The sequence below is a fragment of the Chionomys nivalis genome, chromosome Y (genome assembly GCF_950005125.1).
Source record: "Chionomys nivalis chromosome Y, mChiNiv1.1, whole genome shotgun sequence".
Lineage (NCBI taxonomy): Eukaryota > Metazoa > Chordata > Mammalia > Rodentia > Cricetidae > Chionomys > Chionomys nivalis.
Window position 1 is genome coordinate 4,146,257 of NC_080113.1, and position 27,171 is coordinate 4,173,427.

General features: G+C 36.4%; 1 protein-coding gene and 1 pseudogene across 5 annotated transcripts in view; one reads left to right on the forward strand and one right to left on the reverse strand.

Annotated features, from left to right (window-relative positions):
- Window positions 1-287: 287 nt before the first annotated feature.
- Window positions 288-27,171, reverse strand: part of LOC130868823 (histone demethylase UTY) — a 498,107-nt gene continuing 471,223 nt past the window's right edge. For all 5 annotated transcript variants that reach the window (XM_057760846.1, XM_057760847.1, XM_057760849.1 and 2 more), the window contains 5 exons: window positions 25,571-25,758; window positions 24,508-24,649; window positions 6,956-7,082; window positions 4,433-4,603; window positions 288-3,064 (listed from right to left, as the gene is read on the reverse strand). In XM_057760846.1, the coding sequence (XP_057616829.1) occupies window positions 3,038-3,064; window positions 4,433-4,603; window positions 6,956-7,082; window positions 24,508-24,649; window positions 25,571-25,758 (655 nt within the window). In that variant the 3' untranslated portion in view covers window positions 288-3,037. The remainder of the gene's footprint in view (window positions 3,065-4,432; window positions 4,604-6,955; window positions 7,083-24,507; window positions 24,650-25,570; window positions 25,759-27,171) is intronic.
- LOC130868826 (uracil-DNA glycosylase-like) lies at window positions 20,590-21,458 on the forward strand (annotated as a pseudogene).

The window sequence follows — 27,171 nt, forward strand, 5'->3', positions numbered from 1 at the left end:
CAACATTACATACCAGTGTTCATTGTGACTAAACACAAACTTCTGAAAAAAAAACTACTTGATATAAGAACAATTGCAATATTACTTATTATTTAATATTACTTAATATTCTAAGTAAATTTGTGCAAACATCTTTCTTGATTTTCCATACAAATATATTAATATTCCCCTATAAAATACACACACACACACACACACACACACATATATATATATATTAGGGAATGCTAAATAGTAAGATTTTATTTCATACATATAAAACAGTCAACAGTACCAATTTTCATGGCAGGAAAAACCTAAAAGCATAATACTGAGGGTACTATTTGAAACATCAGATCCTTCTCTCATAATTGATGTTAAGTCTTAGTTTAACCAAGCATCCCATTCTGTGAGACACTAAACAATGTTTTAAACCATGCCCTCATATTTTCTGGATTACGTATATACACAATTTAAACTTCAATACTGAGCTTTACGATGAATCCAAATTAAACACAATAGTATTCTTTAAAAGTGAGTCTTTTGTTATTGTTTAGATCTGATGATACATACTTTCATTTACTCAGGACATCTTTTGTGCTTGTGTGCCTAAATATATGCCTTCTGAGTTTTTAATAATGGAGTGTACTTGTACACTCCTGCTGTAGAGGTAAGAGATCAACTTTGAATGTTGTTCTTCAGAAACCATCACCTTTTTGCCAAATTCTTAGATTAGTTGGCAAGCAAGACATAGAAATTATTATCATAAACTCACCTGGGCTGGTACTAAAAGTGTGCATTGCTACATCTATGGTTATTAAGACTCTACACTCCTATGAAGGTATTTTTAAATTTTAATTTCAAATTCAAAGTTTTTCAGCTTGAAACAGTACAAAATTTTGAAATATATCTTTATAATTTTCTGAATTTCCTTGGTGTCCACCCCTACTTTTTATCACTATTTGTTATACTTCATATAGTAAGAGTCAATAAAAAACTCATTTTTGAAGTGCAGATTAATCTGCTTAGTTAAATTTATGATATTTTAGAAATCAATTAGCTTTGAAGAATTTAATACAAAATAAGATTCAGTAATGTAAATCAGAACTAGTAAGCAAAATTTTTGTTTAGAATTCTAGAATCTTTATTTCTTGTTGGCTGATTTGCAATTTGTTTGAAAATGAGAATTTTCTTCATAAAATCATGGAACTAGATTTGAGAAACTGAAAGAATTTCAATACTAGTTTTAACTACTAGGTATTTAAAACACCTAGCATCATTTAGTACTTCTAACTGTTCACTTGTGTGTGTATATACATATGCCACTGCAACTCACTGGAATACGGAATCCATCTGGAATACTGGATCCAATCTTAAGTAGGTAGGTTTATTAAAAAGTACTTTATCCACTGAGCCATCTCATTCTACTTTTAGTACTTTCTTTTTAACAACAACAACAAAAAAATTATAACAATTGCCTTCATTTTGGCTAACCATTACTATAAAGACTTACAAATATTACACACACACACACACACACACATATATATATATGTTCTAAGATGATATAGTATTTCAAATTGTATAAAGGAAAATCATAATATAATCATCAAACCAGTTAACCATCAGACACTATAAATTTTGTTTTGCATTTAAATTATTTCAGAAACAACAAAAATGAAACTGTAAGGCAAATACCTCAAAGCAATGGGAGAAAATAGGGATGTCATTATTATACAGTAAAACAAACTTGTTTAAATAAAAAAAGCAATGTTTTCATATGAAATAAAGTCTCTATAGACCTTGCCAAGATATACTAATAATAAAATTTAGTACCTTTATCTCCCTACACACATGAGGTTGTATGAGTAAGAACACACAGAATTTCAAAGAGTTCTATTTAAAAGAAAAAAAGTCCTTTAGTATACTCATATTCTAAAACAGAGGTCATCATTCTCATTAACTTTTTCATTAAAGCAAATTCTAAATAAGTATTTGTAAAATCTACATCTTATAAAATATTAACTTTGAAATTTTTTTGTGTCCTTAAAAACTATTTACAACAGCAATTATTAACCAGTTGTCACTGCATATGCTGCAACCTAGTCAGACTGAAAGACACTTATGGTCTTTAAAAATAAGCATTCATATTTAATAATCAAATATTTTAATAAACTATCAGATATAAAAATTAAAATTTTTGATTTCCATATACAGTGATATATTGAGATTTCTACATGTTTACAAACACATAAAATACATATATCCATTACATTTGAAAAAGAACATAGAGTGAATCTAGTCTTTAAAACTCAAACATTGAAAAAAATCCTTAAACAGTAAACAATTGTAATAAAAGTTAATGTCCAATGCTAAATAGCTTTATTTACACATATAAAATGTAATGTATTTAAAATTACACAACTCCTCAATATTTAATGGCAAGTAAGTCTAGGAAAAATAACATTCCATTCACAAATATTTTCAAGCAATAAATATATATAAATTTACATGTGAATCAAAATTAAAAACAAAACAAAATCCTATCAGAAATTTATTGTTTATATGCAACCCATTACATGTTTGTCTTTGCTGTTATTTATTTCCTAATCACATGAAATCATGACTTCAAAATAAGAGACAGGGAGCAATATAAAACTTTGTCATATTGTTTCAAATTTAGAAAATGTTGATAAAATTTTTTAAATTGCTAACTCTCTTGTGAAGAAACAGCCAAGTAGGATTCTATGTAATTCTGGAGAAATTAAAAAGGTAACATAAGAGCATAAATGAATCCAGCAGCCCAGAAATACAGTCAAAATGTGTTTGTTAGATATATACAAATAATATGAATATACTAATTTTTAACAAAAATTAAATACATCTGGGTCAACATTATAAATCTTGGAGTAGAAGCTGTACTCTTTGTTTAGTCTCCTTATCTCTATTCTTGAAAGATTGCATAGACACAGCTTTGAGAGAGCAGTCTTCTGAAATAGCAACAAAATAAGAGACATATTTCCTGAAGAACAATGTACTCAATAATTCTGGAACAATATTAAGATGCAGAAGATAACGAAGGAGCCTACAAATTAAAAAAAAATCATATTATGGTTTTGTTACATAAGGGTGTAAAACCTGACTTTGAAAGAAATAAAATCTTTTTTTATTTATGTGCACTGGTATTTTGCTCTGTGTGAGGGTGTCAGATCTCCTGGAACTGGAGTTATAGACAATTTTGAGTTGCCATGTGAGTGCTGGGAACTGAACCCAGATCCTCTGGAAGAGCTGTTAAGATAACAGCTGAGGCATCTCTCCATGGCCTAAAAACAAAATCTCAACAGCCACTCAATTTATCCTGAAGTCAGTTCCCAAGATTCTGCTACCAAAATCTCCACAATTTCTTTTGCAGTTTTCTATTTAATCAAAAGCTTTTGGAATATTCAGTTAATATTTAGTTCAAAATGTATACTAAAAAATTAACATTTTATCAACTACCTATTGGCATGATTATCATTCTGTTCTATTATTTATTTTTGAAGACTCATCATTGTTTTAAATTCTCCCCAAACAAGATGACCATAAACAATAACAAAAATCAGAAAACAAATTTCATGAGGCCAACTAGTCTATAAGAGCTAGTGCTGGGACAGATTACAAAGCTACCAAGAAACCCTGTCTCGAAAAACCAAAAAAGAGGGGGGAAAAAGGAAAAGAAAATTCCAATGTAGAAATAATGCCCCTAAAATAATACATACAACTCAAGTTTCAAAAGTTTCAAAAAACATAACTACTGGGAACAGAAGTAGTGCGACCTCAAAACATATTTATTGAAATTAAAAATCAGTTTTGTACATGGCGCAGATATACATGCAGGCAAACACCGAAACATAATATAATGATAAATAATCTAAAACACAAACAAACAAAAAACTGTTTAATTCATCACAGAATGTTATCATATGAATTTTACATTTACTCTGGTTCCAAACAATATTCCCATGATATAACAAGTAGAAGTGCTATATCTTGAATAAATGTTGAAAAAGATTGAAATAAACATACTTCCATTTGGATATTAACTACAGAAGAATTAATTAACTATCAAGTAGGATCAATAACATATAGGTTGTAATATCCTAAATAGCAAAAGAGGATTTTAAAATTTTAACTGTGACAACATTCTTATATATGTGTATGTGTGTGTGTTATAAATTAACAGGCGATGTGAAATAGACCATACGATACAGCTTACATAGATGGCTTCTTTTAATTGGGGTAAAGGGAATGGAAAAAGGGTTGTAAGGGAAGGGAAAAAAACAACCTCTGAAGACAGCAATACCGGAGAGGCAAGCAAAGGGGGAAATGGAGAAAAAGAGAGAGGGAGGGGTGGACATATTGGTACTTTACAAGAAAGTTAATTAGATACTGACACTTTATATAAATAACTTACTAATGTAAACTGGTCATAGACTTGCATCAAGTCCTCCATTTTGTACTGTTCTAGCACCACAAAATTTTCCAAATTTCCACTCGCTTTTCGTGCACAGTTCTGACAATGTACTATATATGTCTTTTGAGAATTGCTTTCATTAGTAACAAAAAGCAAGTTAAATACTTCCACCTATTTTTAAACAAGAGAAAGAAGCAATAAATAAACAGCTGGAATTTAAACATCTGGCTAGAGGAAAGAACTAAAAAGATATCAATAAATACACTGAGATATCATCTATAATTAACACAGACCTAGAAGACTGAAATAGTATTTTCCATTAAGATAGTATTTGTCAAAAGACTAATTAAAGCTTACAGTGGCTTCATAAGTATTCATTTATTTTATTTTATTCCTATATTTTACTCTAAACATGTATATAATCAGATAAAAAAATTTTCCTATAATAATTCCTCATAATTTATCAGTGTTTGTCTTCATTCTAGCTAGAAACCTTTAATAATTTACATAATTTACATGGAAAAAATAAACAGATAAGCAAAAACAACCCAACAACATATTTAAGTGAATATAATTTGTAGTGTTTCAAAATTAGGAAACTTTTGTGTGACTCAGAAAACTGTTCTAGCTTTCTTCCTCTTATATTAATGAAAACAAGTACAAATAAAAGGGCATTCAAGAGCATTAACATGATGGTAGGTACATTTTAAAAAGAGTGGAGAGTTAAATAGGCTTAGATACAATAAGATAAAGATTATGTGCTAATACCAGGAAAGATACAGATTCACTTTTTTTCTGTATAAAACAAGCTATCATTTCCTTAATCCCATAACTTTTCCTTCTCCCCGATGATACCAACTTCCCTACACCATCAAACTCCATACATGTTTGCTAACCTTTCTTCCCAAACAAAATGAAACTCAAAACAAAAAAGTAAAATTTAAATGCCTTTAATTTCTAAATTAAAAGTAAAACTCCCATTTCTTTTCTACATCACCATTGATATCCAATCATTATATCTTAGAAAGCTCCATCAAAATCCAAAGTTGCTTTTGTTTAAAAAAAATTTTTTTTTCTGGACCTTCCAATATGTTACTAACAATATTCTAGTATCCTGAGTTTAAAAGACTTGGTCATGTTCAACTTGTCATCAAGTTTTATCTAATTCATTCTGTTTTTAAATAAACTGCATAACAAAAAGAAACAAAATATTTACCCTGTATGTACACAAGCATGCTCGTCAAGGGACAATTCTGTAGTGTTTGATGATCAGACTTCCACTACCAAGTGACAAGTGGTTTTCTTTACTTGTTGAACCATCTTGGTCCCTCTAAAGCAACTATGTCTGAAGTTCATTCCAACAATTTCCGAATAAATGACAATTCTGTCTATACTATCTCCAATTATCAAATACTTCAATTATTTCAGAGTAGCACATGTTTTAAATATATCTACCAATATTCGTTGTGTTATAAGAATTTGAGGCCTGTCTTGAGCTAAATATATGTCTCAGAAGTATGCTCTCGCTTGGTATGAACAGGCCCATTCCATCCCAAACATTTTTCCTATACCCAGAAAAAAAAGACTATTTTCATCCCACTGCTTACCTGCTTACTCTTTTTCTGACCTTTGAATATGCCCAAAGCCTGAAGATATTCTACAACAATCAACTGTTGACTGATGAAATTGAACTCAGCTCTCAAAGAAAGATGAATGGTGGGAAGCCTGCACTTCTATCTGAATTAGAAAAACCACCTTTTCTCAGTATTGATCAGTCTGTCTATTATGCCCAGCTTCATAGTCATTAGTCATATATATTAGTACATTCATTGGTTGTTTATAATTGGTGTATATTCTGGTAAAGTGAAGAGTGCTTTTCCCTAGTGATAGTAAACAAATCCCAAAAGTCAGTCATGCTATATAATGTGCCACTTATCTTGGTATTGTGACTAAAATCTAACCGAAATTCAGTATAGAATTACTTATATTTCTTCATATTAGACTCAAAAATTCTAGAATGTGACACTGCAATTTTGCACCAGGAATGTTTACCTAGTATTAAAAGTACTGTAAAAGACTTAGTAACTTTTTGTACTACACTAAATCTAGTTTTTCAGCATCTGTACTTTTTGATATGTATTAATGCTAGTTGAAATTCTAAGGTAATTGTCATATGGCAAAGAGTTATGGCATGTATGCCTATTTTAGAAAAAAGTGTAGTGCAATATAAAAGGTGAAATATGTTACTTTTAGGTAAGAATTTAAAATGACTATGTGATTTTAATAAGAATCATGACAAAGATATAAATTATTTTATATTTTATAAAGATTAGGTACTTAGAAAAATTAACCCAAATAATGCTGATACATAATACCTATTATCACTGAAGCTTGTAGATATAAGAAGTTCCAGAGTTCAAAGTCACTGATGGTTACATGAGACCATGTCTCAAAATCCAAATAAATCAATGAACCTATAACGTTAAAGAATTTACAAGAATAAAATTAAGAAAAGTTACTTACCTCACAGATACTACAATAAGGGGCTGGTTCATCATTTATCCGCCCATGCCATAGAACCTCTTTCCCTGCTGCAACAAGAGCTTCTCTCAAAGTCTGACATTGCTTTAGAATTTTTAAGAGACAATATCTACAATTGAAGACATTTTTAAGAGAAATTGAAAAGTGAATATTAAGAATTTTAGATTCTCCTTCACCATAGTCAATTTCCTGGCTAAGTCCAGTCACACATCCTAGGCTCCAGGCTCATTTAAGTAAGTCTACCTGAGGCTACCAATCAGCATTCTTTCAAATCCTCAGACCTATCACTAGTCCCATATCCAGGGTCTCAGGCCTACATATAGCATGCCCAATCTCCAGACCTAGGGTCACAACATACATCCTTGGTGCTGATCCAGCCCTCTGTATTAGCACTTGCAAATAAAGTGCAGGCAGGCAATCAACATGTATCAATAATGACTTCAAATAACAGACCATTAGGCTAGTTGAATTGATTAAGGAACAATTTTTATATCTTTCTGGCATCTACAAAAACAAGAAGACAAAAGAAAAACCTCAGTTTTGCAGATACAAACCAACTTGAACTGAAAAGAAATAAAATAGTATTCCAATTAAATGGCACCAATAAGCAGGCAGGTGTTGCTATCTTAATATCAGAAAATATAGATTTCATACTAAAACTAGTCAAAAGAGACAAAGAATGACATCACTCTAATCAAGGGAATAACAAACCAAGAAGATATTATAATCCTAATCATATATAACCATATATAACCAAGCACCATTGCAAACAATTTAAATTTAAATTTAAAAATGTGCAACTAGTAGAAAAAACCCCAGCAGCACAGACATTAAGGGTAATATTAAATAAATGGGACCTCCTGAAACTGAGAAGCTTCTGTAAAGCAAAGGACACTGTCACTAAGACAAAAAGGCAGCCTACTGACTGGGAGAAGATCTTCACCAACCCCACAACAGACAAAGGTCTGATCTCCAAAATATATAAAGAACTCAAGAAACTAGACGTTGCCAGGCGGTGGTGGCGCACGCCTTTAATCCCAGCACTCGGGAGGCAGAGGCAGGCGGATCTCTGGGAGTTCGAGAACAGCCTGGTCTACAAGAGCTAGTTCCAGGATAGGCTCCAAAACCACAGAGAAACCCTGTCTCGAAAAACCAAAAAAAAAAAATAAAATAAAAAATAAAAAAATAAAAGAAAAGAAACTAGACGTTAAAATGCTAATTAATCCAATTAAAAAATGGGGCACTGAACTGAACAGGGAATTCTCAACAGAAAAAGTTCAAATGGCCAAAAGACACTTAAGGTCATGCTCAACTTCCTTAGCGATCAGAGAAATGCAAATCAAAACAACTTTGAGATATCATCTTACACCTGTCAGAATGGCTAAAATCAAAAACACCAAGGATAGCCTTTGCTGGAGAGGTTGTGGAGAAAGGGGTACCCTCATCCATTGCTGGTGGGACTGCAAACTTGTGCAACCACTTTGGAAATCAGTGTGGCGGTTTCTCAGAAAAATTGGGATCAACCTACCCCTGGACCCAGCAATAGCACTCTTGGGAATATACCCAAGAGATGCCCTATCAGATGACAAAAGCATTTGTTCAAATATGTTCATAGCAGCATTATTTGTAATAGCCAGAACCTGGAAGCAACCTAGATGTCCTTCAATAGAAGAATGGATGAAGAAAGTGTGGAATATGTACGCATCAGAGTACTACTAAGCGGAAAAAAAAAAAAAGACATCATGAATTTTGCATGCAAATGGATGGAAATAGAAAACACTATCCTGAGTGAGGTAACCAGACCCAAAAACATGAACATGGGATGTACTCACTCATAATTGTTTTTTAGCCATAAATAAAGGACATTGAGTCTATAATTTGTGATCCTAGAGAAGCTAAATAAGAAGGTGAACCCAAAGAAAAACATTAAGTTGGCCTTCTGGATATTGGAAGTAGACAAGATTGCCGGGTAAAAACTGGGAACTGGGGGGTGGGGATGGGGTGGGGGTAAGGGGAAATGGGGAGAGAAAAGTGAGAAGGGGAGGATGGGGAGAGCGTGATGGAGGAGTTACTTTCATTTAATAAAGAAACTGCCTTGGCCCATTTATAGGCCAGCCCTTAGGTGGGTGAAGTAAACAGACAGAATGCTGGGAGAAAGAAGCCGAGTGAGTGAGTCGCCATGATTTTCCCACTCCAGACAGATGCAGGTTAAGATCTTTCCTGGTAAACCAGCTCATGGTGCTACACAGAATATTAGAAATGGGTTAGATCAATATGTAAGAGCTAGCCAATAAGAGGCTGGAACTAATGGGCCAGGCAGGGTTTAAAAGAATACAGTTTCCGTGTAATTATTTCGGGGCATAAGTTAGCCATGTGGGCGGCTGGGTGCCGGGGACGCAGCCCTGCCGCTCTTATTACAACAGAGTGGCACCCAACGTGCTAATGAACTCCACGTAAAACCTGAGAGGGCTTGAAAAGGAGAGAGAGAAAATTTAAGACAGCTTTTTGCTGTTTGTGGGTTGCGTGCCGCAAAGAAATTGTCCTGACTCAGCAGCAGGAAAAAACTGGCTGTTTTAAAATGCTGGCTTTCTGGGCTGTGCCGCCATTGCAATCTCTGTCTGGCTCCTACAGGAGACAGAGCTTTTAAATGGATCATTTGGAGTAAAGTGCTACGATTTGTTTGATGACAACTAGACTCGCTGTGTGCCTAAAAGGAAGTCATTTTGTGCTGCGGCTCAGAGGCACAAGCAGCTCCACCAAGCTACTGGTGCAATGTGCAAGGATCAGAGGCACGAGCGGCTCCGCCATGTTGGACTGGGCGGGGCAAGCAGGCAGTACCTGTTTTTGATCTAGGAATGTCACAGCTTAGATTCTTAAGAGCTTAGCGATTTAAGCACAAAACAAAGTGCTCCTGGATAGTAAAAAAGTTACAGATTCACAATAGAACTGATTCAGACACTGTTGGATGAATGTACCGTAGGCTTGAGAGAGAGAAAAATATATATATAAAGAATAAAGTTAATGTCTTAAAAAAAAGCATAAAGTCTTTAAAGAGACAGAGTACAGATAGTTATAGATTAAAAGAAATAAAGAAAAATAAGCCACGTAAAAATAGAAAATTCACAGAGAGTCTGGATTCTTCGTATTATTGTGTTTTCTTTAAAATTTTTGACTGTAAAGGAGCTAAGTGCAGAGAGACATTTCATTATATGGGCTGCCAAGCTAAACCAGAATGGATATAAGGGTATTATGATTTCAGAATATGGGTCTAAGGATATGATGCTTTGGAGAGGGTCTTCTTTTGTTTTCACAGAGGATGAGACTCTGTGGATTGTGTCTATCCCGATATGGTATGATAGACCACACCCTCCTGAAAGGTTGCTGTGAACACCTTCAGAAAATTACTTCACTCAACTGCCGACTGAGATGACCCTGACACACAGGTTACACCATGAAAGATCTGAATACAGCGCCCCCATTCAGCAGGAAGCAGTTTGGAGAAAAAAACTGCGCCCATGTTCCCAAATATGGTTTATAAATGTTCTTTTACATTTAAAGGGGGATATGATATAGATATAAATAATTTGCATTGGTATGGATTATAACGTCAATTTTGTTATGTGTATATGTATTTCTGATCTTGATTAAGGTATTGTGATTGTGTAGTTCATTTAAAAATGTAATGTACAATTAGGAAATATAGGTTGCTAACGGATAATCATCGATAATAGTAAAGCTTGTAATCGTGCTAGTTAGATTTTCTAGATGAGCATAGATATATTTCAGTTAGATAGGCATTCTTCATATCTTTAAAAGGCTACAGAATATGGCATTTAAATGTTTTAATAACTTAGGACTGTTATAGTGAGATACGTCTGCTCCTGGCAGTACCAATCTACTTCAAGAAGAAGATGGGCATCGAAGAGGCTCCTTAAGGAGTTTGATAGCCATTTGGGCAAGAAACTGCTCTTGCCTGGACTGTTGCATAAACTGGACACAGAGAACCCACAGAAAGAGGACTGCTGAACTTGCCTAAAGGTGAGATGGTCTTTCGGGGTTCCTGACTCATGAGTCTGTGAGACATTCTGCAAGACACAGCAAAAAGTGATTGAACTGTCTTTGGAATTTCCTGCTTGATGAAAATGTCTGCTGGATACTATGGGCCTGTAGGCTGAAGATGGATGCCACAACGGTACAGAGGAACTTTGAGTGACTGTCCAGGCAGCGAAATGTCTCTGTCATTTCTAGAGTTTTGGATTTCTTGTTTACTTAGGTAATATTATATCCTTCTGGAGTCTTTGATGGAGTTGAAGAATGGATAGATATAGTTTTCCTTAGTTATGATAAGAGATAAAATAGATATAAATATTGTAACTGTAATTCTTGCTTGATAACCATTTTGTTATATGTAATTTTACTATGTTAAAGTTAAAGCCTTTCTTTTTGTTTAAACAAAAGAAGGGGAAATGATGGAGGAGTTACTTTCATTTAATAAAGAAACTGCCTTGGCCCATTTATAGGCCAGCCCTTAGGTGGGTGGAGTAAACAGAACAGAATGCTGGGAGAAAGAAGCCGAGTGAGTGAGTCGCCATGATTTTCCCACTCCAGACAGACGCAGGTTAAGATCTTTGTTGGTAAGCCAGCTCATGGTGCTACACAGAATATTAGAAATGGGTTAGATCAATATGTAAGAGCTAGCCAATAAGAGGCTGGAACTAATGGGCCAGGCAGGGTTTAAAAGAATACAGTTTCCGTGTAATTATTTCGGGGCATAAGTTAGCCATGTGGGCGGCTGGGTGCCGGGGACGCAGCCCTGCCGCTCATATTACTACAAGAGCGTGGGGGAATGGGATGGTTGGGATAAAGGAAGGGTGGATATGGGAGCAGGGATGTATATATCTTAATTAAGGGAGCCATTTTAGGGTTGGAAAGAGTCTGGATTCTAGAAGGGTTCCTAGGGGTCCAGAGAGATGCCCAGTTAGTTCCCTGGGCAGCTGAGGAGAGGGAGCCTGAAATGACCCTATCCTATAGCCATACTGACGAATATCTTGCGTATCACCATAGAACCTTCATCTGGCGATGTGGATGTAGATAGAGACAGAGACCCACATTGGAGCAATGGACTGAGCTCCCAAGGTCCAAAATGAGGCGCTGAAGGAGGGAGAACATGAGCAAGGAAGTCAGGACCGCGAGGGGGGCACCCACCCACTGAGACAGTGGGGCTGATCTATTGGGAGCTCACCCAGGCCAGCTGGACTGGGACTGAAAATGCATGGGATAAAATCGGACTCTCTTAATATGGCGGACAATGAGGGCTGATGAGAAGCCAAGGACAATGGCACTAGGTTTTGATCCTACTGCATGAACTGGCTTTGTGGGAGCCTAGCCAGTTTGGATGTTCACCTTCCTAGACCTGGATGGAGCAGGGACGACCTTGGACTTTCCACAGGGCAGGGAACCCTGATTGTTCTTCATACTGGAGAGGAAGGGGTAGGGGAATAGGGAGTGGGAGGTGAGGGGGGGGGAGTAGGCGGAAATTTTTAATAAAAAAAAAATCTGGTGCTAAATCTCTGGGACAGGGCTTGAAAAACTGGCTGAGTGCTTAAAATGATCCAGATTTTATTCCTAGCATAAACACAGAACTCACCACCATTTGTAACTCCAATACCAGGGACCCTATGCCACCTTCTGGCCATCAAGAACATTATTCACATGTTGAGCAAAGATAAGAAGACAAATCACCCATAAACACACAAAAACACAAAACTTTTTCATGTATAAAAACAAAAGAATAAAAAAACCTAAATAGAAGTAATAGGGAAATGTATGAACAAAGAGCACTGTAGAAGTCATGGGTTCTATTCCCAGATCCAACATGGCAGATCAAACCATCTGCAATTCTAGTAGCAGAGGATCTATATCTTGTCGTCCTTTACTAGGTACCAGGCTGGCAAAAAATACATAACAAAAAATAACAACAACAAAAAAAACTTCTGGTGTTATGGAACCCAGGTCTGAAAGCAAGCTTCTACAAATCAACTCTACAAAAGAATTGTTAGAAACAATGGGAGGAAAGATTGTTATTGCCAGTCAAATGAAAAGTTTGCTATGCGAATGTGTTTCCTAGTTATGTCAGAAGTTACACCCAAACATCTCACCAACATAACTGCATAATCATGAGATGAACAATAACGGCAAAAATTAACAAGACAAGACAGAAAAAAGCCCAGGGGTGGGTGGTGGGAGGCACTCAATTATACACAAAGAACTCCAGGCAACTAGGGAATGCTGGAAGCAGAGGAAAATCTTTTCCGGGAAAGAAAACACCAATTGATTATCCAATAGCAAGAGGCCATCCCTAAAAGCATACATACATAGAGATTAAGAAAGTATTTTGTGATGTGTGATTTCTCTCTGTATGTCACGAATATGTTTTATTATCATTGGTTATTGACAAAGCTGTTTTGGCTAATAGCTTAGGAAAGACAGGTGGGAACGAAATTCAAACGAGATATAGAAAGTGGGTGGAGTAAGAGAGATGCCTTGTAGCTGCCAAAGCAGACATGCCTAAACATTACCAGTAGGCCAGTCTTGTATGACACACAGATTAATAGAAATTGGTTAATTTAAGATATGCCTAAGCTATTGACCAATAGAGTTGTAATTAATATAGCTTCTGTGTTATTATTATTCAGGTCTGAGCCACCAGGAAACAAATGAGCAGTTACTGTCTACAATTATGTATTTAGAAATATCATACACACACTCACACACACACACACACACACACACACACACAAATACACCAATTAAAGCCAAGAATTTGACGGGGAGCAAAAAGTAAGGAGATGGCTTGGAAGGAGAAAAGGTAAGGTAAAATGATAAAACCATAATTTCAAAAGATAAAAAAAATTTTTAAAGCTCAGGGACACATAAAAGCAACTATGAGATATTTTCTGCTTTTAGCCTTAACTATCTATATTTAGTCAGTAAGAGCAGAAATAAATGACTTAATAATGAAACTCAAGAACTTGAAAACACAGGAACAAACCAGTAGATGCTAATAAATAATAACAGAGCAGAGATTAAGAAAAGAGAAACAGGCAGGCAGTTGTGGCACACACCTTTAATCCCAGCTCTCGGGAGGCAGAGGCTGGCAGATCACTCTGAGTTCTAGATGAGTCTGGTCTACAAGAGCTATTTCCAGGGCAGGCACCAAAGCTACAGAGAAACTTTGTCTCCAAAAAAAAAAAGAAAAAAGAAAGTAAAGAAAACAAAAGAGAAACAAAGAAGACAAAACAGAGAATTGATAATCTAAAACCTTGCACTTTGAAAATATAAACAAAATCATCAACTATCCAAAAGAAAGAGATGACTTAAATTGACAGGGTCCAGAATGAACAGTAAAACATTATAGCAGACGCGCGCGCACATACACACAATAATTATTAAGAGGAAATACTTCTAAAAATTTGTAGTCCATTAATCTATAAAACCTAAAATTTTAGATTCATTCATACCAACATAAAAACCAAAAACAGAGCAATAAACTAAACAGATTCATTACAAATAAAGAGATTTAAACAGTATTCAATAACTTTCTGACCAAAACAAAACCAATCCCTGATGGGTTTGCAGCAAAATTATACAATCGTTTTTAAAATATCTACAAGCAATACTTCAGAACACTTAAACAGAAACAAAACAGAACATATCCAAACTTCTTCAATGCAACCAACATTACCATAAAAAAGCAAGTTAGGACAAAATAAAGCAAAAAAAGGTGCAGAAAAGTACTTTCTAATTTCATTCTCCAAGAAACTAAGGGCAACATTTGACAAACAGAACCTCATAAAACAATCTTCTGCATAGTTAATGAAAGAATCAAGAGAAAAGGAATCTTAAGGAGTGGAAGAAAATCAAAACCAACTATATATCTGATGGAGGATTAATAGCAGAGAATATACAAAGAATTAAAAAAAACAAAACAGCACAATGTTCTCAAGGAGAAATAAAAATGGCTTAGATCTCAAAAAGTATCCATCATCTTTAGCAAAGAGTAAAAGGCAAATTAAAACAACTTTGAGATTTTCATGTTACCCTAGTCAAAATGGCTAAGAAGAACAAAATTGACAACAAATACTAAAATGCATGTGGAATTTCTGGAGATTGCAACCTGGTATAGACATTCTGGAGAATTCTCATGAAGCTTAAAGTAAACCTACCATATGAATCACTTATCCGTTGGCATATACCCAAGAGATTCAACATTCTGGCTCACAGACACTTATTCAGACACATTCACTGTCACTTTATTCACAATGGCCATGAAACAGAACAAACTACACATCCTTCAACAGATGAATAATAATAAAAATGTGATAATACACACACACACAAATGGAATACTATTTAGCTAAAGAATAATATAACTGGGCTAAGGAAATGGCTCAATTTTTGTGAGCATGTACTGCTATTACACAGGAGTTCAGTTCCAAGTACATGTATTGGGTAGGTCACATTCACCTATCACTACAGCATCAGGAAGATGTGCCTTCACACAAATCACACATAAATGTATAAAATAAAACTTAAATATTTAAAAAAGAAAAAATGAAATTGACAGGATGGAATAATAATATACTATACTGAGTAAGTAATGTATTGATTAGCACAAAAGTCTTCATGTGTAAATATAGACTATGGAGTTACCATAGAAGCTAGAAATGTGAAAGAAAAAAGGAAGGTAAGAAAGGGTTAAGAGACAAAAATAGAAGCTGATATGAATGAGGAAAAACTATGGAGTTAACTTAGAGAGGGGGAGGGAGGGCAACACAAGGGAAAGGCAGGAAAAAGAAGGGACTAGTAATAAGAAAGCTTAAAAAATGTATACCATAAAACCTTCCAAAGGAGAGACATACCAATCAGTTCTATTAAAATACACAACTACCATCAACATAGAATGACTATGCTAAAGATGGAATGGTGGCATAACATACCTGGGCTGCAACCAATTCCTCTCTAATAGGACTTAAGATCCACTCATAAAGAAACTAATCAATTTGCAAAGATATTGAACAGGTACACTTATAACATGCAATCTTTTGTGCCTGGATACTTTAAATCTGGTCTAGTGTGTGTTTGTATGCGTGTATGTGTGTGGTGTGTGTGTGATATAAATATGTTTGGTTTTATTTTAATTGTAGTATATAACTGTTTTAGATTGGTGAAATGGTTTTTAAAACAGTTTTAGACTGTCTACATTCTATTAAGAATTCAGCCCTCAAGATAAGGTAATTTCCTGGATACATTCATTGCCCTTACCCCTCCAATCTCAGCCCCAATGGCCAACTAGCACATAAAAGACATGCTGTAAGACTGTTCCAGCATTCACATTCATTAGACACTGAAATCAAGAAGACCCATTGTACCAACCAAACCCACTGAACCCATCAAAGTCCTGCACAGATATTTTGAAAACACAAGAGACCAGAAATACCAGCCTAGAATTCTATATTCATAAAAATTTTCAATCACCATAGATGGACAAAACCAGATTTAAACAATACCTATCCCTATAGAAAGTACTAGAAGGAAAATTCCAACCCAAGGAAGTTAGCTGCACTCACAAAACAAGAGGCAATATATAATCCCACATCAGCAATTCCAAACAAAAATAAAACATACACAATAGCACCACTAAATTCCTCCCCCCCAAAAATAAAAATTAACAGGAACTAACAATGAAAGTCATTAATATCTCTTAATATCAACTGGACTCAATTGTCCCATAAAAAGACATAAGCTAACAGAACAGGTATTACTACAACACCCATCCTTCTGCATCATACAAGAAATGAACCGCTGATAAACCACTATCCAAACTAATCAAACGGCAGAGAGAGAATTTGCAAATTAATAAAATCAGAAATGAAAAGAGGGACATAACCACAGACACAGAGGAAACTCAGAGAATCATTAGATCTTACTACAAAAGCCTGTATGCCACAAAACTGGAAAATGTTAAAGAAATGGACACTTTTTTAGATGAATACCATATACCAAAGTTAAACCAGGACCAGGTGAACAACCTAAATAGACCTGTGAGTCGCAAAGAATTGGAAGCTGTTATCAAAAACGTCCCTTCCAAAAAAGTCCAGGACCAGATGGTTTCAATGCGGAATTCTACCAGAACTTCCAAGAAGACCTAATACCTATACTCCTTAATGTATTTCACAATAGAGAAACAGAAGAGTCATTGCCAAATTCCTTTTATGAAGCTACAGTAACTCTGATACCAAAACCACACAAAGACTCAACCAAGAAAGAGAATTACAGGCCAATCTCACTCATGAACATCGACGCAAAAATCCTCAACAAAATACTGGCAAACCGAATCCAAGAACACATTAGAAAAATTATCCATTATGATCAAGTAGGCTTTATTCCAGAGATGCAGGGCTGGTTTAACATACGCAAATCTATCAATGTAATCCATCATATAAATAAACTGAAAGAAAAAAACCATATGATAGTTTCATTAGATGTTGACAAAATTCAACATCCCTTTATGATAAAAGTATTGGAGAGATTAGGGATAAAAGGGTCATACCTAAATATAATTAAAGCTATTTACAGCAAGCCAACAGCTAACATCAAATTAAACGGAGAGAAACTTAAAGCCATCCCACTAAAATCAGGAACACGCCAAGGCTCTCCACTCTCTCCATACCTCTTCAATATAGTTCTTGAAGTCTTAGCAATAGCAATAAGACAACATAAGGGGATAAACGGGATTCGAATTGGAAAGGAAGAAGTTAAACTTGCGTTATTTGCAGAGGATATGATAGTGTACTTAAGCAACCCCAAAAACTCCACCAAAGAACTTCTACAGCTGATAAACACCTTTAGTAATGTGGCAGGATACAAGATCAATGCCAAAAAATCAGTCGCCCTCTTATACACAAAGGATATGGAAGCGGAGAGGGAAATAAGAGAATCGTCACCTTTCACGAAACAACTCTTTGTTTTTTTTTTGTTTTTATTTTATTGATTTCATCCTCATTTTGATTATTCCCTGTCATCTACTCCTCTCAGGTGTGTTTGTTTCTTTTTGTTCTTAAACTATCCACTATGCTGTTAAACCACTGTTGTGAGATTACTCTAATGTTTTTCATATAAGTCTTCAGTGCTACGAACTTTCTTATTATCACACTTTCATAGTATTCCATAAGTTCAGATATGTGTACATTCATTTTTATTTCCTTCTTGACCTAGTGGCATCTTAGTAGAGAGCTATTTAGGTTCTGGCTTTGTGGGAGCCTAGACAGTTTGGATGTTCAACTTCCTAGATCTGGATGGAGGGGGGAGGACCTTGGACTTTCCACAGGGCAGGGAACCCTGACTGCTCCTGGGACTGGAGAGGGAGGAGAAGAGGAGTGGGGGGAGGGGGAGAGGGGCAGGAGGAGGGGGAGGGAAATGGGAGGCGGGGAGGAGGCGGAAAATTTTTTTTTCAATTTAAAAAAAAAGAGTTGTTTCCTTCTAAAATCAAAAAGATAGACAAACACATATCCAAAGTAATGAAAAAATTCGGAGAGAATATATAAGTTTACAAGCCAGAAATGAAAAGGGAGACTAACAAAACACTGAGAAAATCTAGAGAATAATTAAAATGATTCTTCAAAAGTCTGTACTCCACAATCTGAAAAATCTAAAGAAATGCTCTAATTCCTTGATAGATAAGATTTACCAATATTCAGTCAAAATTACATAAACAATTTAAATAGACCTATAACCTCTAAAGACATAGAAGCACTCATTTAAAGTATCCCAACCAAAAAAAAAAAGAAGTCCAGGAGAAAACAGTTTTTAATGTAGAATTCAACTAGACCTTTATAGAAGAGCTAATACCATTATGCCAAGTTATTCCACAAGATAGAAACATTGCCAAATTCTTCTATGAGGCCACAGTCATGCTGGTACCCAAATTATACAGACTCAACCAAGAATAATTATAGACCAATTCCTCTCATGACTTTGATGTAAAAATACCCTACAACATCAAAAGATCTACCATAGTCAAGAAGGCTTCCTCCCAGAGATGAAAAGATGGTTCAACAGATGAAAATCTGCCATATAAACAAACTAAAAGAAAAAAAGACACATAGTTATTTCACTAGATGCCAGGGGTGGGGGGTTGTCTTTGACAAAATCTAAACCCCCTTCATGATCAAAGTCTTAGAGAGATCAAAGATACAAGGGACATACTTAAACATAATAAAAGCAATATACATCAAGCCATAGCCAACATCAAATGAAAGAAACTCAAAGTAATTCCATAAAAACAAGAAGAAGACAAGGCTGTGTCCACTCTCTCCATATCTCTTCAACATAGTACTTGAGAAGTTCTAGCTAGCGCAATAAGAAAAGAAGATCAAAGGGTTACAAATTACAAAGGAAGAAGTCAAAGTACCACAATTTGCAGATGATATGATAGTATACATGAGCAATCCCAAAAATTCTGGGAGCTGGTAAACACCTTTAGTCAAGTGGTTGGCTACAAGATTAACTTAAAACAAAAAAACGAGTAGCTTTCCTATAAACAAATGATAAAGAAACTACAAAATCAGAAAAACAATACCCCTTCACAATAGCCACAAAAATATAAAATATCTTGGTGTAATGCTACCAAGCAAGACCCATAAGGCAAGAATTAGAGTGTCTGATGAAAGAAATCAGAAGACTGGAAGATGTTTCATGCTCAAGGCTCAATACAATTAACAGTAAAAAATGGCCATCTTACTAAAAGCAATCTACAGATTCAACACAATCCCCATCAAAAATCCAACACAATTCTTTACAGAACTCGAAGGAACAATACTCAACTTCACATGGAAAAACAAAAATCCCAGGATAGCCAAAACAATCCTGTACAATAAGGGAACTTCCAGAGGCATCACAAAGTATCACCTACTTTTTAAAAAGAAGCTAAAAGTATAAGCATCTGCCACAAATAATGCTGACCGAACTGGATGTCTGTATTTAGAAAAAATGCAACTAGAGGTCTATCTATTGCCCTGTAAAAAACTCAAACCCAGGAGGATCAAAGACCTCAACAAGCTCCAGTTACACTGCCCCTGATGAAAGACAAATGGGAAGTATCCTTGAATGCTCGGGCACAGTAGACAACTTCCTGAACAAAATGTTAATAGTGCAGAATCTAAGATGAACAACTAATAAATGGAACCTCATAAAACTGAATAGCTTCTACAAGGAAAAGGATGCCATCAATAACAGCAGCCTACATCGTGGGAAAAGATCTTCACAAATCCCACATCTCACAGAGAGCTGATCACTAAAATATGAAAAGAATCCAAGAAATTAATCATCAAAAAATAATAAGGATCCAAATTAAAAATGGGTTCTAAACAGAAAATTCTCAACAGAAGAATCTCAAATGGCTGAGATAGACGTATAGAAATGCTCAACATCCTTAGCTATCAGAGAAATACAAATCAAAACAAGATTCCAGCCTCCGGCTCGAACTGGCGCCATCGGCGGAGCGCCAACCGTGAGCACTGCTCCAAGTGTCCCGGAGCTCAGTCCACAGTGCAGGCATGATCGGCCAGAAAACCCTCTACTCCTTCTTCTCCCCAACCCCCACCGGGAAGTGGAGCACGCGCAGCCACGAGCCCACCCCAAGGGAGACGTGGCTGTCGAGGACAGCAGCGATGCGGCCAGGCCCGCCAAGAAGGCCGGGATCGGGCAGGACGAGCCAGCCACGCGAGGAGCAGCTCCTTCGCATCCAGAGGAACAAGGCTGCAGCCCTGCTCAGGCTTCGGCGAGAGTTGGAAGCAGCACATGAGCGGAGAGTTCGGGAAGCCATACTTCATCAAGCTAATGGGATTTGTTGCTGAAGAGAGAAAACAGCACTTCTGGAGCAGGTGTTCACGTGGACCCAGATGTGTGACATCCGAGATCTGAAGGTTGTCATTCTGGGACAGGATCCTATCACGGCCCTAATCAAGCTCACGGGCTCTGCTTCAGTGTGCAAAGACCAGTTCCACCCCCACCCAGTTTGGAAAACATTTTTAAAGAGCTGTCTACAGACATCGATGGTTTTGTTCATCCTGGCCATGGCGATTTGTCGGGGTGGGCCAGACAAGGTGTCCTCCTCCTCAATGCTGTCCTCATTGTCCGCGCCCACCAGGCCAATTCCCATAAGGAGAGAGGCTGGAAGCAGTTCACTGATGCGGTTGTGTCCTGGATAAACCAGAACCTGACTGGCCTTGTCTTCCTGCTCTGGGGCTCCTATGCTCAGAAGAAGGGCAGTGACATCGATAGGAAGGGTCACCATGTCCTGCAGACAGCCCATCCCTCCCCACTGTCAGTGTACAGGGGATTCCTTGGATATAGGCATTTTTCTAAAGCCAATGAACTGCTCCAGAACTCTGGCAAGAGGCCCATCAACTGGAAGGAGCTGTAATCTGCAGTGCGGGCCACCTGTCTCCAATAATGGCTCTGGGATGCTGCCACTGAAGCATTGGCCAGTTTAGAAGTCACTGAAAATGTCCCTGTTGTTAAGATTCTGTGTGTGAGGACAAGGGAAAGATCTCTGTAAAGCAGTCACATGCCAACCAGGCTGCAGAAACCACAACTTTAGCAACCAGACCTTGACTGGCACTAGGTTGGAACTCTGTGGGCTGGTCAGGGTGGCTTCTCATGGTCCAGTCACATACTGGGCCCTCTGGGCTATGTTGGCTTGCGGGAGAGATTTGTACCTTTTGATCAGCTAAAAGTTTGGCACCTACTGCTGTTTACTTTTGCCTTTAGACTAGAGCTTACAAGGTGTTCTGGCTATGTTCTAAAGGCCCTTATGTCTCTAAAGGGTGTGATCTTAAGAAATGAGGCTAGAAATTGAGACTGTTTCCGATTACAAAGGGAGCGAGTGTGTGTTCCTGGGCTCAGGAGTGGCTGCTGCCCACCCTGCTGCTTGTCTAGATTTTTGCCTTAAGCAAGTGGTAAGTTGAGCAAAGCAGAGGACAGGTTTGTTTTTGTTTTAAATGGGGGGGGTGGTCTTCTCCTGCCTTTGGAGTTGGGGTTCCCCATGACAGATGGCTGGATGCTGGTTTGTGTATAGAGCTGGGGATCCAGCCCCAGGGTCCTGGTTTTTACAGACTGAATTCACGCAGATTATGTTTTTTGCAAAACTGCAGGATATTGTCTTTTATAAGATGGGCAAGTACACCTATTTTTTTCAGTTCTTTTTTGAGAGACAATCTACTAAGTTTATATCTCAACCTGGGTTCAGTAGTTCCAGCTGGTTAGAGAAGTGACACTGCATGGGCAGGATAATAAAGAAAGACTGTTGAGTTTGGGAGAAAAAAAAAAAAAGATTCCATTTTATACTTTTCAGAATGGCTAATATAAAAACACAAGTGACAGCTTACGCTGGAGATGATGTGGGATAAGGGGAACACTTCTATATTGACGGAATGAAAATTTGTACAGCCATTTTGGAAATCAGTATGGAGCCACCCTAGAAAATTGAGACTTGATCTACCTCAAGACTCAGCATATACCCAAAGAATGCCCAGTCATACCACAGGAACACTTGCTCAACTGTGTTCACAGCAGCATTATTTGTAATAGCAAGAACCTGGAAACAACCTAGATGTCCCTCCAAAGAAAAATGGATAAAGAAAACAAGGTACATTTACACAGTGGACTACTATTCAACTATTAAACACAATGACATCATGAAATTTGAAGGCAAATGGACAGAACTAGGTGAGGAACTGAGTGAGGAACACAGACCCAGAAAGACAAGCATGATATGCACTCACTCATAAGTGAATAATAGATATAAGGTGAAAGATGACTATGATATAAAATACTGGCCCAGAGAGGCTAGGTAATAGGGAAAGTTCATGCAGAGATGTCCAGATGTCCTTAGGAAGGGTAAATAGAGATCTCATGGGTGGACTGGAGATAGATGGGGATGGAAACATGAGGGAAGTGGAGAGGAGTGGAAAGTACTGAAAGAGAGACTGGGAAGAAGACAAGTCAGGGTCACGGTAGAAACCTATAAGGAAGACCCCACGCTGAGATTCCCAGCAATAGGAGATACATAGCCTGAACAAGCTATCGCCTGTGACCATGCAACACTTTCAGTGGAGGGACTGGGACACCAGCCTAGCCCCATAATCTTCAACGTACAGTGTGTCCTGCTGATGGGGTTGTACTAAGGTAAGGGTGGCACAGAAATTGTGAGAGTGTCCAACCAATAATTGGTCTAGTCTGAGATGCATGCCACAGAGTAAGCCCACCCCTGACACTGCTTGGGTCGCCAGGACTCAGGTAGCCCAGAAAACTGGGCTAGAACCAAAAACAGTGGGAGAGAAAAAAGAGAGATGTCAGTCAAGCCTAACAATATTCTGCTACAGTCATAGATAGTTGCCTAGTCCAATAGTCATCAGAGAGATAGAAAGGAAAGGACTGTAGAAGTTAGAGGTGCCATGGACATCACAAGAAAACTCACAGAAACAACTAACCTAGGTTCATAGGGGTTTACAGAGCCTAAACCAACAACCAGGGAACCTATAGGCATCTATCTATCTTACATAGGCATTCTGCATATATATGACAGTTGTGTTGCTTGACATTCTTGTGAGAGCAGAGGCTGTTCCTAATACAAAGGCAGGCTTTTGGACCCTGTTATTCATACTGGATCACCTTGCCCAGCATTAATACATGAGTAAAGTGCTTAGTCCTACTTCAATTGACATGCCATGCTTTATCAATATCCATGGGAGGCCTGCATTTTTCTAAATAGAAACAGAGGGGGAGTAAATAGGGAGGGAAACAGAAAGAGAGATTAGGGTAATGGGAAGGGAGGAAAAGGGGGAAATTGTGGCTGGGTAGAAAAATAAATAAACAAATGACACAACAAAAAATTAAACATAAAAATAAATAAATAAACAAATAGTTGAGGGGGAGAATAAAGACAGAAAGTACCAGGTGGTAGCACATGTTTTTACTCTCAGCATTTGAGAAACTAAGGCAAATGAATATGAGCTCAAGGCCAGTCTAGTCTACACAGTGATTTTTCAAGACAATAAGGGATACAGAGAGAAACCCTGTTCCAGGAGAGAGGTGAAAAGAGAGACAGAGAGAGAGAGAGAGAGAGAGAGAGAGAGAGAGAGAGAGAGAGAGAGCGCACAGACTACAAAGTACCATAACTTCTACCCAAGATAAATTTAAAAACAAAGGCTATTTCCTCAATTTTCAAATAATATCATTATACAATAAACAAAGGTAGAAAAAAGAGAAAGAGAAGGGGGAAAGCAAAAAAGTATACTTAAAGGACTTCAGGTTAGTACATCAAGGCTGAAATCTGAGCTCAATCAACACTATGTGGTAGAATTAAGTAACCAACAAGTGCAAGTGGTCCTCTGACTTGCACACATGTAATATGGCATATATACATTGTTCCAATATAAATAAAAGTAATTGGAGAACAATTAAGGACTTACTTAATCATTTCAAAAAGTTTTGGATCTGATACTTTGATATTTCGTGCCATATTCCATGAAAGGTGAACCATAGGTACCACTGACTTGACACTTTGCAACTTGTTCCATTCATACCGTTCAACTGCTAATTTATACTGAAAAGCTAAGAAGAAAATAAAATGTTACAAAGAAACAAAAATAAAACATATTAGAAAACCTATTATCATATCCTACTTTATAAGTCCATCAATTCTGAAAAATCTAAAGGCATTAGTAGATTATGTTGAGATACTAATAATTTAAAAATGATCATGTATATAGTGTAACCATCATTAGCTTATCATGTAATGTAATAAACAGTCTCAATTTAAGGTATTATGCTAAGTTGTTTTTACAGTTTTTTATTTCATCTTTTAAAATTTGTTTTGTATTTTTCATCTACCCATAGTAGAAAATGAACTGAGGGCCCAGGGATTAAAAACAACTAGTACAAAGGTGTTAAATATATGTCCATTTTTGACCCTTCTACTGTTGAAAGCCAGACTTATGTATATTAATCAGAAATACATATAATAAGGTTTCCTATATTTCATCAAATAAATATTCTGAAGAACAAGAGCTGGAGAGACAGCTCAGTGGTTAAAAGTATTTGTACTTTCTGCAGTGAAACCAAGCTTCAGTTCCCATCACAGACAAGGCAGGTCAACTGTCTAGAACACCAGTCCCATAAAATCCTCTTCCAACATTTGGAGTTAAAAGAAATATATCAGACATAGATGCAAGCAAAATTTTCATATATGTAAAATAAATAAGCTTTAAAAAATCCTAAGAATAACTGCAAGTGTTTTAGAAGTTTCTAAAGAACTATATGAAAATGACGCAAAGAACTCTACATATTAAATGGGCAACATTCTAATGTACACAGAAAAAAACTCACTACTTTATTAAAATCTATTATTAGAATGCCACTTGTTAATTAATCTCTAAATTTCTTACTTTAACAGAGTTATTTGCTAACACAAAACAAAACATGTAAGGAATGATCTATAAAATAATAATCTTATTGGTGTGCTACGCTAAATACCTGTGAGTGGACCAACATTCCAGGCAATGTTATTACACCACCCAATAGCCTGAACCCAATGGACAGTGCCTGCATTGATCCAAACTAAATCTCCAGGTCGCTGAATAAACCTATACACAGGAACATTTGCTTCATAAAGATCTTCAAGGTTTGGCCACCATGAGCTCATCAGGAAATTCAAATTATTTCTGGGAAAGGAAGAAATACAAAGAGTCAAATATTTATAGACTTATAAAAGGCAAAAGTAATTGCAAAAAAGTTAAAAAAAATGCTATTAGTATTTCATTAAAATGTTGAACTGGGAAGTAGTGGAAGAGCTGCATTTCTTTTTGAAAAGTGAAGACATCAAGCCTAAAAAGATTAAATACTTCATCTGATCTACAACTGATTGTTGATTTATCTAAAGAGCAAAGTTTCCTTTTATTAAACATCATATTCAACATTAACATTGAGACCCACAAGAAAATGTGTAGTTAGAGAATTATTCCTAAATGGGATGTCACCATCAAAGCCCTTCCCTCAAAGCTCAGGAACCCATGCAAAAAAGAAGGTGCAAAGATTTTTAAGAGCCAAAGAGGGTGGGTGAATTCAAGGAAACAATGTCGTCCATACACAACAGAATGGGCACACAGATACTGTGTCAAATGCACAGGGTCTGTGTTAAGCCATTCCAGACTGGATTCCAGGGCGGAGAGGTCAAGTGGAAATAAGTCACTTCACTAATATACTAGCTCAATGATATTTTGATAGGCTGTTTTGTTTTGCTTTGTTTTGGCTTTTTTTCTTTCTTTTTTATTAATTTTTGGTTTATTGTTCTTTTGCCTATTTTTTTCTGACTTTCATTTTTGTGGATGAGTGATTTATATAAATAAGTAGGATATAAATTTTTAACTAGAATCATCGACTACAAATCACAAAGGTACATAATGAGAACCAGAACCTCCAGAGAAATTAGAAACTTCCCCTAGAGCTATTCTAAATTATTATCAGAAAGAAAGAAAGAAAGAAAGAAAGAAAGAAAGAAAGAAAGAAAGAAAGAAAGATAGATAGATAGAAAGAAAGAAAGAAAAGAAAAGAAAACAATGCACAATAAGTATTTCTAGGATTTTAGGGAATTCATTGACTTAAATAAAACAGAAAAAGTATCCCAAGCATTACATTTATGAAAAAGAATATACAAAATATGAACATACATGTTCTAGCAACATCACTGGTATAACTAATAAGTTATAAAGATAATTTAAATGTATTATTCTTATGACTTTCATTGCAATATAAAAATCAAAAACACTTTACAGATCCCACTGGACCTGAACTCAAGAAGCCATTTCCACTTTCTTGTTTTTAATTACAATCTGTCAAATCTGAGAGGAAATGGAGAGGTTCCCTATAGGAACCTGCTTGTAGTGTCCTCTCCTTGCTCTCTACCTCCATTCCTTATGATCTCCAAGAACCACACAGCAGATCCAGCTTTGCTTCTTCTTCCCACCCTACAAACACTCTCCAAGAATCCAGTGACCGCACTGTACTGAGATTCAGTACAGTGCTCCTTACAGATCTCTGTAGTTTATTCTCAGCCCTGTAGCAGACTGCTGGTAGGG